The sequence below is a fragment of the Mus pahari genome, chromosome 15 (assembly GCF_900095145.1).
Source record: "Mus pahari chromosome 15, PAHARI_EIJ_v1.1, whole genome shotgun sequence".
Classification (NCBI taxonomy): domain Eukaryota; kingdom Metazoa; phylum Chordata; class Mammalia; order Rodentia; family Muridae; genus Mus; species Mus pahari.
This window is the reverse complement of record NC_034604.1, coordinates 55105185-55117430: the sequence shown is the minus strand read 5'-3', so window position 1 is coordinate 55117430 and position 12246 is coordinate 55105185. Positions and strand designations below refer to the sequence as shown.

The 12246-nt window shown below is 50.8% G+C and overlaps 1 protein-coding gene across 1 annotated transcript in view; it reads left to right on the top strand.

Moving 5' to 3' along the window:
• The window catches only part of Ppargc1b (PPARG coactivator 1 beta), a 109433-nt gene that overhangs the window by 75180 nt on the left and 22007 nt on the right, over positions 1-12246 (top strand). The window contains exons 2-3 of the mRNA XM_029546822.1: positions 1656-1829; positions 9034-9246. Coding sequence (XP_029402682.1) covers positions 1656-1829; positions 9034-9246 — 387 coding nt within the window. The remainder of the gene's footprint in view (positions 1-1655; positions 1830-9033; positions 9247-12246) is intronic.

Here is a 12246-nt window from a genome sequence, read left to right as displayed (position 1 = left end):
ATTACTTAGGGATACTGGGCATCCGTGTACTGGAGACGATGGAGAGCAGGGATGGTGGGGACCCGTCCCCGGAACACATTTGCCGGCACAGTGCTACTTGGTCTGAGACTCAGCGGGTGATGGCCATGCGCACCGAGGCCTGGTCCCCGTGCTGCCCATATAGGCAGGATTCTTGCAAAATGCCAATTAAGATATTTGACCCAAATTTGGGTAAAAGCCCTTTTCCTGTTTCAAGTTGAGCTAATTATACACATTTATTCATAATTTATGAGGCCTGGTAAGTGGGAACAATTAAGGAAAAGGCCCTGGAAAAGCCAATTTCTCCTGTGTCGTATTTGCTTTGGGGGTTGCTGAGACCCTTCCCTTCCATCTGCCACAGAACGATGCTACTTTCATTACGACCGTCACCTTTCTCTGAGGTCATTACCCTTAACCGACATTTATTGAGCACTCGGTGGACCCGACTGTAACATCGACTCAATTGCTCTTGAGCCCGTAAGGCAGGTACCGATGCTGTGCCCATTTCAAAGGTGAGACCGTTGGGTTACAGAGGGTCCTGCGAAGGGCCTTCCCTAACAGACTCATGGCGGATGAGGGGATGAGGCCAGGCCTCAGCTGCTTCCTCAAATCTGTGACAACCCGCCCACTACAGTGCCATCTCCCCACCTCAACAGTTTCTGAATCTTTGGGGCAGTCCTATAATTGGTGACGGGTACCCTTGGGTAGTAGAGGAGGAAGTCAGCAGCTTCTGACTCAGCAGAGGTGGGCTGGCCCGAGTGTCTACAATAATAGTAAATCCCCAGGAGATGGGGATGCAGCTGGCCCTGCTGCTTTGAGAGCCACTGGTCAGAATACTGCCGCTACTCAGAGTCCCTGCCCTCACTGCAGGTGGGTGAGGGGCTCTGTCATCCTCTTCCTGTGAGCTTACATGGATATTATCCCAAACGGAGAAGCTGTCAGCTTGGTTACCGTTTCCTCCCAACACACATGTGGACTGTGGATAGCCTGCGGCTCGGGACTATTCTGTGACTTAGCTTTTCTTTGCCACATCTTCACAGAGCTGCCTCGTCCTTTTCGGCAACACTGATGCATTCTGTAATCGAGCTGTGTCATGGCTTTATTTCAACCTATCCTCTGATGGGTGGTCTTCTATACTTTAGATATTATAAAGAACCCCACTACCACCAACACCACGCCTGTGAAGTTAGGTGTTTTACAAAAACTTGGGAATCACTCACTTTGTGTCATTATTATTACTATCTTTGTTCTGTTCTGGGATTAATGTATACGGGACATTAGCTTTGCAGCAATGCTTTTCAGGTAATGGGCCTACATGTAAAATGGCAACTATTTTCAAGCTCTCAAAAAGACTCCAACAAAGTCCTAGAGAGACATACTATGTGGTCAGGGCCTTGAGAGATGTGCAGCAGGACAAAGGGAAAGGAGAGAAGCAGAGTTTCGTGCCTCGGGCCCACCCTATCTTCCAGTAGGCTTAGCAGTTTCAAGGAATAGGGCAAATCTTTACGATTCTTGGCTACCTGGTAAATTTGGGTCTTCGTATAAGATCCTGATGTACAGTTCATGAATAAGCAGGTTCCCGGCTGGGTATGGCCAAACTCAGCTCTGACCACCTCTTTCCCTTCCTGTCTCCTCAGGGTGGGGACTCTGGAGAGGAACAGCTGTGTGCTGACTTGCCAGAGCTTGACCTCTCCCAGCTGGACGCCGGTGACTTTGACTCAGCCACGTGCTTTGGGGAGCTGCAGTGGTGCCCGGAGACCTCAGAGACAGAGCCCAGCCAGTACAGCCCCGATGACTCCGAGCTCTTCCAGGTGAGCCCCGACTCTCACCGGCCCTACCCTGTGTCGACTCCCCAGTCTCCGCCTTCTATGCTTGGTCAAACCTATGCAGGTTCTTGGATCCTGTTTCCCTCTCTGGATCTATATCAGGCTTAGACCAGCTCTAGCTCCGGTGCCTGGCCTGTTTTGCCATCTCTAGAAAGTGGGGTCTGAAATAAGCTGCCCCTTCTGTGCCTCACAGGGGGAAGCAAGCTCTTCTGGCGGTCAGGGGGTTCTTAGTCCTCTGTGCCCACATTATTTCTTCACCCCCTTTCCTGTGAGTCAGGTGTCAACTACTTCTTGGGTTTATAAATGGGGAAACTGAGGCTTGGAGCAGTTAGGCGAGTCACTTCCTCGGTAGCCGAATCAGTCTTAGACTCCGAGCCGGGCATCGTTGATTCATGCTTGCCAATTCCAGTACCAGGGGTGCTGAGACAAGGAAGATGGCCATGAGTTTGAAGCCAGCCTGGGCTTCCTTCCATGAGTGAATTCTTATCTCAAAAGACAAAAGCCAGGAGCTAGGGAAATGGGCCAGCAGTTAAGAGATCGCTGCCCTTCCAGAAGAAGACTCAAGTTTGGTTCTCAGCACCCATGTCGGACAGCTCACAACCACTTGTAACTCTAGCTTCAGGGGATGTGACCCTCTCTTCTGGCTTCTGCAGACACTGCACACACGTGTATGGACACATACACCTAAATACATTATAAAGAAGTGAATCTTAGCAACTGCATTCAGCTATACAAGTCCAGCCCGCTTCCTGAGCCGTAACTTGGTGGTGAGGACTCCAGTGCGGAGCTTGGGGTATTGAGCATCTCTGCTGTCCTGGGTTTGCATGTATGCACAGCCTCACTCCATCCTCTCAGCAACTCTCACTAGAAGGGGCACCCAGAGGTGCAACCAAACCAGTGCCCAGAGCCATTCTGCAGAGTTGGCTCAGCTCCAGTGGCTTGGGTGTTCATCCCCTGGCACATTCCTTCCATCCCATTTACAATCACCAAACCCAGACACTGTTGTAGATGCCAACAAGTGCTTGCTGACAGGAGCCCGATAGAGCTGTCTCCTGAGAAGCTCTGCCAGAGCCTGACAAACACAGAAGTGGATGCTCACAGCCATCCATTGGACTGAGCACAGGGTCCCCCCATGGAGGAGCTAGAGAAAGGATCCAGGGAGCTGAAGGGGTTTGCAGCCCCATAGGAGGAACAACAATATGAACCAACCAGTACCTCCAGAGCTCCCAGGGACTAAACCACCAATCAAAAAGTATACATGGTGGGACTCATGGCTTCAGCTGCATATGTAGCAGAGGATGGCCTAGTCGGACATCAATAGGGGAGAGGCCCTTGGTCCTGTGAAGGCTCTATGCTCCAGTGTGGGAGAATGCCAGAGCCAGGAAGCAGGAGTGGGTGGGTGGGTGAGCAGGGGGAGGGGGGAGGGGACAGGGGAAGGGTGTTTTTCCGGAGGGGAAACCAGGAAAGGGAATAACATTTGAAATNTAAATAAAGAAAATATCAGAAAGAAAGAAAGAAAGAAAGAAAGAAAGAAAGAAAGAAAGAAAGAAAGAAAGAAAGAAAGAAAGAAAGAAAGAAAGAAAGAAAGGAAAAAAAGAAGGCCTCTTCAGTTGAATAGTAGCATGAACTGTCTAGGGCACTCTTCAGAATAAAGCAAGTTCTACACACATTTGTTTATGTGCGTTGAGGGGGAGGGGTACAGTGGTCACAGAGGAAATAAAACTCCCCACATTGAAGATAGGTGATGGAGCCTTTGGACTCACTGGTGTCTTCCCAAAATCGTCTTTCCGGTAGGGGCAGGCGCTTAGGCTGAGCGTGCCTCTGTACCAGTCAGGCAGCAACGCCGTACTGTGCACGTGCAGGGCTCGCATGTCATTGTGTTGTCTCAGATAGTCCTGCAGATGGAGCTTGTCTGTCCTTCCAGAGCAGCCTGTCGAGTTCCCTGTGTGTCAGGGGCTGAGGTCATCAGGAGACTCAGCATGGAGGGAGATATTCCTAGATTAGCAAACCCATAAACCAGCCGCTAGGACTGCCAGGGCACACGGCAGAGAATGCCTGCAGAGTGGTGTCAGGAAAAGCCTCTTGCATTTAGCTGGGTGTAGGGCATCGAAGGGTAGAAACTGTGACCCTGGAGCAGCTGCTGTGTGCTTACGGGGCTGGGAAGGAAGTGTGGGTGACTGACAGGTCATCGGGGTCTCACCACAGAGTTTTGGTTTGTTTTTTTTGTTTGTTTGGTTGGTTGGTTGGTTGGTTTTTCAAGACAGGGTTTCTCTGTGTAGCCCTGGCTGTCCTGGAACTCACCACAGAGTCTTGTGCATCATGGTAGAGAGTATGGATTTTCCTTGAGACTATTCTAACCTGTAGGTTGCATGTTATTATTGAACTGTATAGGTGCCCAGAAAGCTGAAGTGACTACTTCAAGGTCACACAGCTGGGAAGGGTCAGGGCAAAGGCTCTGGCTTAGGAGCCCACAACCTACACTACCGTGTGGAACCCCTTTGCCAATCCTGTGAGAGCTGGGTCCTGGCCATGCAGGATCTCTCTGCCTCTGTCTGTCTGTCTGTCTGTCTGTCTGTCTCTCAGGATCTCTCTGATTCTGTCTCTTTCTTGCTGTCTCTCCATCTCTGTCTCCCTATCTGTCTCTCTGTCTCTGTCTTTCTCTGTTCGTGTCTGTGGAAGCCGGAGGACAACCTCTGTGTCATTCCTCAGTCACCAGCCACCTTGCTTTCTGCCTGTGTTTGGTTTTGAGAAAGGGTCTCATCGTGTATTCCCGCAGAGGTCCATTGCCCCTGCCTCCCAAGTGCTGGCATCAAGGACACACAGCACTACCTCCAGCATGTCTTCCCTTTTGAGACGGACTCTGTCCCTGGCCTGGAGCTCACCGGTCTCTTCTTCCTTAACCTTGGAATGGCAAGCTCGCACTGCCACTCATGGCTTTGTATTTTTAACACAGGTTCCGAGCCTTAATCTCAGTTCTCTTGCTTGCAAGGCAACCGCTTTACCAACGAACGGCCTCACCAGCCCTCTCCATTAAAAAACAAAACTTAATATACAGTGCCAAAGTAATGTTGCTCCCTCCCTCTTAGGGGCCAGTGATTCATCTAAGACAGGAAAAAAACAAAAAAAAAAAAAAAAAAAAAAAAAAAAAACCGCTTTCAGATTGCAGAGAGCTAATGGACAAGTGGGGCCAGACTGCCACTGGAGTCCATCCCCTGGAGACTGTACAAGCCCCTGTACCTACTCCAAGCTAGAGCCTCAGCAGGCCCCTGGAGAAGCCCTGCCCTGGGTGACATGGATTCAGAGCAGTTAGCTCACAGTGGGCTGAGCTCTTACACCAGTAGCTCTCTGCTGCACGCCCTTGTCCCCATGACACATAAATGCAGCTGCTGTACAGGTAAAGATGTGTGTAGAGACTGTTGTCGTCATTGTCTGTGTGACATCCCTCTGTCCCTTCTTGAACTCAAGGGCTGTGTCACTGTTGTGCATATAGTACCTCAGGGCTTTACCTTGTCTGTGTCTAGCATTGTGTCCGCCCCAAATAAATAATAGTCACGCAAGCAGAGTCATGGGCTGCGTCTCCTGAGGCATTTGATCACTTCTGCTCATGGACACCCATCTTCTCTCTATGTTCTCCCTGAAGATGGAGGTTGACTCATTTCTGAAGCCCTTGCATATGGTAATGGTTCAATTAGTAGGTCCAAGGAGCTCTCAAGGACCAAACAGGAGCTCTTCCAGCATCTTGAGTGGAGAGGCCCAGGGCCCACTGGTTCTGGTCCTCTTTCTGCCATTAAGTCAGGCAGCTTTCCTCCTGCCAGTGGGCGCCATGGAACATGGAGCATCGAGCATTGTGTCAGAGTCCTTTTCTGACCATCTAACAGCCCCCCGTGGCTACAGGGCTTGCTACAGGAACAAGCTAAGAGAGGATCTGGGGACACGGGCATTGCTTTCCATCTTCTGAATGTTCCAAAGTCTTTGGGCCAGGATATGACAGGCACTTAGTTGGATGGTCTGGAGTAAGCAGGTGTTTGGCTATTTTTGTGCCAAGGGGGCCTTGGCAAGTTCCCTTTTGGAGGACCTCAGTTTCCCCTTGTGAGGAATGAAGAAGGAACATGGAATGTGTAGCACTGTTTCTTGGTGTGTTAAGAATGGAGGAAGAAAGTTACCAGTCCTTACAGATGCTGGGAATTCACGGGTTCTCTCAGAAGGGCATGCTGGGGCGTGGGTGACTTCCTGAGTACCTCCAGACTTGTGGAGGCCTCCTGAACGGGCGAGGATCTCTGTCTATGTGCTCTTGTGGCTCTCCTTCATGCCACTCCAATCCCCAAATGCAGTATTTCATTAAGGTTTCTCCGAGGCTCCTTTTCCTCTAGCTTGAGATGAGCCTGGGAAGGCTGGGGGCGGGGCAAGTCTATTAATATCCCCTTTCTCAGCTGATTAACTCGCCATTAATTTTCACTCCATTTCTAAGCTGAGCAGGGGAACAAGCTAATGGGTCCAGGCAGGATGCAGTGGCTAGCTCCAGTGATATCCAGAGGCGCCTCCAGGGCAGCCAGGAGACCTGGAAAGAGCCATGGCAGTGTGTGGATAAGGTGGCCCTTCTCCCAGCCTCACCCAGCCATCCCAGACCTATTCTGCCCATCAGTGTAGGTTACACCCAACCTCATCGTGGTCTCTGCCATTTGGTGCTCATCCCCACCCAGGCCTGTGCTCTGTAAGTTAGGGTTCTCTCATCCTTGGCCGTGCCCTGGCTTGCTATGTGGCTTTGCTAGGTCTTTGTTCTGAGACTTCAGCCCACATGTGGAAAGAATGGCAGGTAGGCTTCCCAAGAAACACCAGCTGTGACTGGCAGAGGCTGTGGCCTAGAGCCATGCGTCCCCAGGACTCTGGCATGAAGTCATCCATGCCGCAGGTGAGCTGGGAACACTCATGTGGCTTGTTTGGCACCCGTGGCCACTGGATGACCCTAAACGCCCTTACAGTTTTGCTCTATGTGATAATTTATGGCACCCTGGGAATTCTCATTCCACCTAGCACTAATGACATCATTCTGAGTGACTTCGCTAGAACCTGAGAAACTGAAGTTGGCCAGTCACCCTCTTGCCCCTTGTCTTTGTTCAGCAATTTCGTTGCTTCCCACAGCCAAGCTTGGAACAAGGAATGGTCCTGTTGTTACACCCTCACCTTGTGTAGTAAGTTCAGTGGAAGGAACCACCTTGCCCAAGGCCACCCTGGTGGTAGTGGCAGAGCTTTATGTGGCCGTCGCTCAAATCTCCCTGGGTCCCCAGTCCCAGGATCTTAATTCCCCATCAGAGCTAGGAAGCTGTTAGAGAAATGGAGCAGAGTGAGTCTTGCCTGGAGACTGGGGGAGTCTTGCAGGTAGGGGCAGCCACGGGAGACCTCATCGCTTTCTAGACCCACAGTCCACAAAGCCCTGGCTCAGACCCACTAACAACTTCTGACTTTTTTTTTTGTTTTTTTATTCTTAGCTCTGTTCTAAAAATTACAAACGCATTTATTCTCCTCTCCCCGAGTCCCCGATTGAGTTACTCAGCTGCTGCCGCTCCAACTGGAAGGTTGCAGCCTGGGACAGATTTAGTGCAGCCAAAAGGCCATCACGAGATGTGTATTTCAGATGAACTTCCTGAAGAAAGGATGAACAGCTGGATCTGGGATGGGAAAGCGTGCCTTGGAAGGGACCATGTGATAGCTTGAGCTTCTGCTAGTGCAGACCCAGGGACTCAGGGTTACTGATGGGGGTGCTTGGCCTAACCTAGCAGTTTGGTCTATGCTCCCAACCTAGAGCTTGGGGGCTTGAGGGGCTGGGCACCTCAGTGGTTGCAGGCAACGGAGAAGCAGAGCCCTGATTTATTTGTGTATAGCCATGTGGTCCAAGCCCTGGCTTTGCCTGATACTTTCTGGGTGATCAGTTTTCTTTGCCAAATGGAGATTAGAACCATGCTCCCAGCACGGTGGTGTTATGTGAGCTCCGAGGTGCTATTGACAGCCTTCCAGTCCCTCTCAAGACCAAGGTTTTTACCCTGGGTGTCCCCTTGGCCCAAGCCTTGTTTTCTTAGTCCTTTGCTTGGCTACTGAAGTTTAAGAATCAGCCACTGACCACTCTAGGCAGCCTGCAATCTTGTTCTTTTTTCCTCTCCCAGGCACCTCTGTCTTCCCCAAGTCTCTCTCAAGCTCAGAGATGCACTCACTTGTTCTCTTGTCTCGCTCAACTCTTCACAAAGAGTCAAGTTCTAGAAGGGTAGGGACTATGGTGGTCTTACTCTGCTGAATGGTCATTGTCCAACACAAAGCCAGATGCAATTCATCCTGGGATGGGATGGGATGGGATGGGATGGATGGGATGGGATGGGATGGGAAGGGAAGGGAAGGGAAGGGAAGGGAAGGGAAGGGAAGGGAAGGGAAGGGAAGGGAAGGGAAGAAGTGGGGTGGGCACTGGTTCTCATCATTGTCTCTGAGATGGTGGTAGCGGAGTTAGTAAGTATAGCATAGCAAGTAGTAAGCGCTTGCTTTGTGTCAGGTACTGTTTTCCAAGCACCTGCAGTCACCTGCTCATGTTCAACAAGAATTCCTTGGTGTGGGTCCTGTCTATTATCCCATCTGGCAGGGGAGGACCAACTTGCCCTTAAGAACTCACAGTTGGTAAGTGTGGCCTTTGTGAGTCGGCAGCTCCAGAGCTCAAGCTCCTAACTATAGCACCCACTCCCTCTACCCAAGGGAGCAAAGAGAGCAAACCCAAGGATTCCATGGGAAGTCCAAGCTATTTTTTTCATCACTCTAGTTATCACTGCCCCCATTGAGCCCTAGGATATCCAGTCTCTACTCTGTGTGGGCCCCAAGGTTCAAGGGGCTGGGACCCTCCTACCAAGGATGAAGAGAAGCTTGAGTCTTTGATGGAAGAGGCAGGTATCTCTAAATAGGCTTCCTTCTGCCTAGGTCACAGCTCAGTGAGCAGCAGAGCCAGGACTGGGTCTTCAGGCGAGGCCCTTCCCATAGCCTGCTTATCAAATTCTGTGGTTCCTGGAGCTGACAACCTATTTACTGAGTATTCTAGAAATATGGAACAGATTTCTTGGGCTCAGGGGCTGGTGGCTGTGGTTCGTCGGGGTAGGCAGCTGGGTCCCCCCACAGTGCCTAACCCTCTCCTCTCCCCTTCTTTGTTTCTTCCATCCAGATTGATAGTGAGAATGAAGCCCTCTTGGCTGCGCTTACGAAGACCCTGGATGACATCCCCGAAGACGACGTGGGGCTGGCTGCCTTCCCAGAACTGGATGAAGGCAACACACCATCCCGCACCCCAGCTTCACCTGCTCCCTTATCTGCACCCCCCAGCCCCACCCTGGAGAGGCTTCTGTCCCCAGCGTCTGACGTGGACGAGCTTTCACTGGTGAGGACTGTGGCCTGGGGCCGATGTCAGACTGCAGGCCGGTGAGAGCTGGGCTGTGAGTTCGAGCTCAGTCAGGGCCCTGAGCATCAGAGCCTGTGGTGTGAGGACTCCCTGGACCTTAGCCTTCCTTCCTGGGCCGTGAAATTAGACTTCATTCTCGGTTTCTTTTAAACATTAAAACCACACACAAACATTTTCACAAAGATAACACACGTAGGATAAAAACCCAAGCAGGTATCGGAAACGTGGACAGTAAAAGCAAACCCTCTGAGCCCTCTCACAATTGCCTTCTTTCCCAGAGGTAACCATGGTTACTGATCTGTTACATGCCTTTCCTCTTCACCTTTTTTTTTTTTAACTACAAAAACAACAGAGCCTGCCTTATAGCCTGTTCATCACCTTGCTTCCTCCCTGCGGGGTGTGTGTGTGTGTGTGTGTGTGTGTGTGTCCTGGAAACCCTTCAGATGAGAGTGTGGAGCTCCATCTCCTTGTTGACTATGTAGGCCTTCCAGGTAAGGATGTCCCAGCCTTTAATCATTCCCCTCCTGATGGACATCCATTGTCACCTGCCCTGTTGTCACACACGGCACGATAGTCATCAGTTGCCCCCATGTAAGTAGATCCAGGTTCTAGAAAATAGAATTTCTAGGTCTGAGAATACATGCCTTCCATTTCAAATAGATCCTTTTAGGTTATGCTTCAAAGACATTGGACCAGTATTCACACTAACCCATACAAGTTAAGTGTGTGTGTGTGTGTGTGTGTGTGTGTGTGTGTGTGTGTGTGGAGTCTGTGAAGAAATAAGAGGAGAAGATACCAGCTCTGACTGTCCTTATGAGAGTCTGGACCTCCCATAATAGATACTTGCTGTGGGCTCTAGCTGAGGATGTCAAAGCCCAGGCACGCGGAGTCAACTCTGTGAGCTGCTTCCTTTCTCTGGAGTTTTGGAGCTTCTGGGAGGTTTAGAGCCGGTCAGAGCTGGGAGGGCTCTCAGATCCTGGAAAGGCCCTTGTTAAGCATCGTGTCCTGCTCTGGGGAAACGAGGGCCTAGGGCGTGGGTCTCATAAGTTGGTATGGCAACCAAGTTAGACCCCATGTGTACTTGTGTGGTAGGGCCCTGAGGCTTCCCTTCTGCTGCCTTTGAGGCCCCAGAGCATTGAGGGGACTTTTACCAAGTGTCTACTGTGTCCCTGCCCAGATTGTGTTCAATATCATAATGCGGCTCCTTCCTGTGGGGTCCTGCATCCTTCCAGACTGGAAGAGGTCTCTTAGATTTGAACCCCAACTCTCCTCGTGAGAGCCTGTGGGTCCTTGGACACACACTTTCTCTTAGCCTCTCTCTGACTCAGCTTTCTGATCCATGGGAGTGGATCACAGGGCCTGGGTCAAAGGCTGTTGAGAGGATTACAGTGGGTAATACCTAGGGAGCGTTTAGCACATTGCCTAACATACAGACCCACCGAGGACACACTGGCTGACTCAGCCCCGACAAGGCCATCAGTAGTAAGAATTCTCCATGCTTGCTGCACCAGGCTGCGGCAGGAGACCTTGTGCAGGGAAAGAGCAGCCCCTGCTGGTCAAAGGCTGGCTTAGTCCTGAGCCTTCAGTTCTGCCTGAGTGTTTCCCCCTCACTGTGTTAGCTTATGGGCAGTAGGACTGAAGGTCAAGTCTCCCGACATACTGATAGTTCTAGAGGGGCCCAGAGAAGCCAAGCAGACTGTAGGCCTTGCCTTAGATTCCAGAGGCCTGGCCTGTGAATCTAGAAGACCTGTGAACCTCTACAAATCTGTACAAATCCTGAAGTCAGCAGTGTCTGTTGAACTCTCAGAGGCCTTTTGTTTTGTTTTGTTGTTTTGTTTTAAAGTCTCAGATCCAGTAACTGATTGATGATTGATTGACTGATTTATTCTTGGTGTCTCTCTCCTGCCCTCATCCTGTGTCCGTGCAGAGAAGGAAATAGATTGTTCAGGGCGTGACCTGGATGGGGCTGAGGTAGACTAGAACCAGATCTCTTCCCTCTAGCCCAGGATCCAAAGTCAGAAAGTGGCGTGTGTGTGTGTGTGTGTGTGTGTGTGTGTGTGTGTGTGTGTGTGTTCACGCGCGCGCGCGCACACACACACACACACACACACACACACTGTAGATAAGGTGTCAGGGGTCCTCAGTCACTTGGGTGTAGGGTGTGGCCTTTCTCTATCTGACCTTTGGTGCTCTCTGTTGGGGGTGCTGGGAAGACGTGTTCCCCCAGGAAACACTTGGTGCCATAGAACGATCCCAGGGTACCTCTCACCTTGTTCTCACCTTGGCTGTGGCGGAGCCTGAAGATATTTTTTTTCTTCAGTCTCTTTGCTCTCAGGGTAGATGAACTATGCACGTGCCAGCAGGGCCCGGAAGCTGGGAAGCTTCAGCCATCTTTATTATTTTTAAAGTTATCTGAGGGCTGGCGGGGGGGGGGGAGCTCAGTCGGTAAAATACTTGCTTGTCTGGCACATTATGAAACCCATAAACCTGGGTGTGGAGTTGCATCCCTGAACTCTCAGCACTTGAGAGGGAGAGACAGGAAGGTCAGGCATTCGAATCATCCTTAACGACATCGTTTGAGGATAGCCTGGGCTACATGTGACCTGACCCCCCCTCACTCCCCCCCCCAAACACAAAAATAGTTGAAGAAAAGACAAACTACAGGTTGGCATTCTTTTACTTGTATGCAAACAGCTGATTGGGTTGAAGGTAGCGTATACCTTGGATATATTCTTGTATGATTATATATTAGGATTGAAGCCCATCTCGTGAAGGCTTATAGGAAAATAGTGTCAGTTGCATCTGGGAAGGACAAAGGCCCTTGAGAACGAAGGGGACTTGCTTTTGCTTTTATTTTTTCCTAGACAGGATTTCTCTGTGTTGTAGCCCTGGCTGTCCTGCTCTGTAGTCCAGGCTGGCCTCGAACTCACAGAGATCCACCTGCCTTTGCCTCTTGAGTGCTGGGATTAAAGGCGTGCA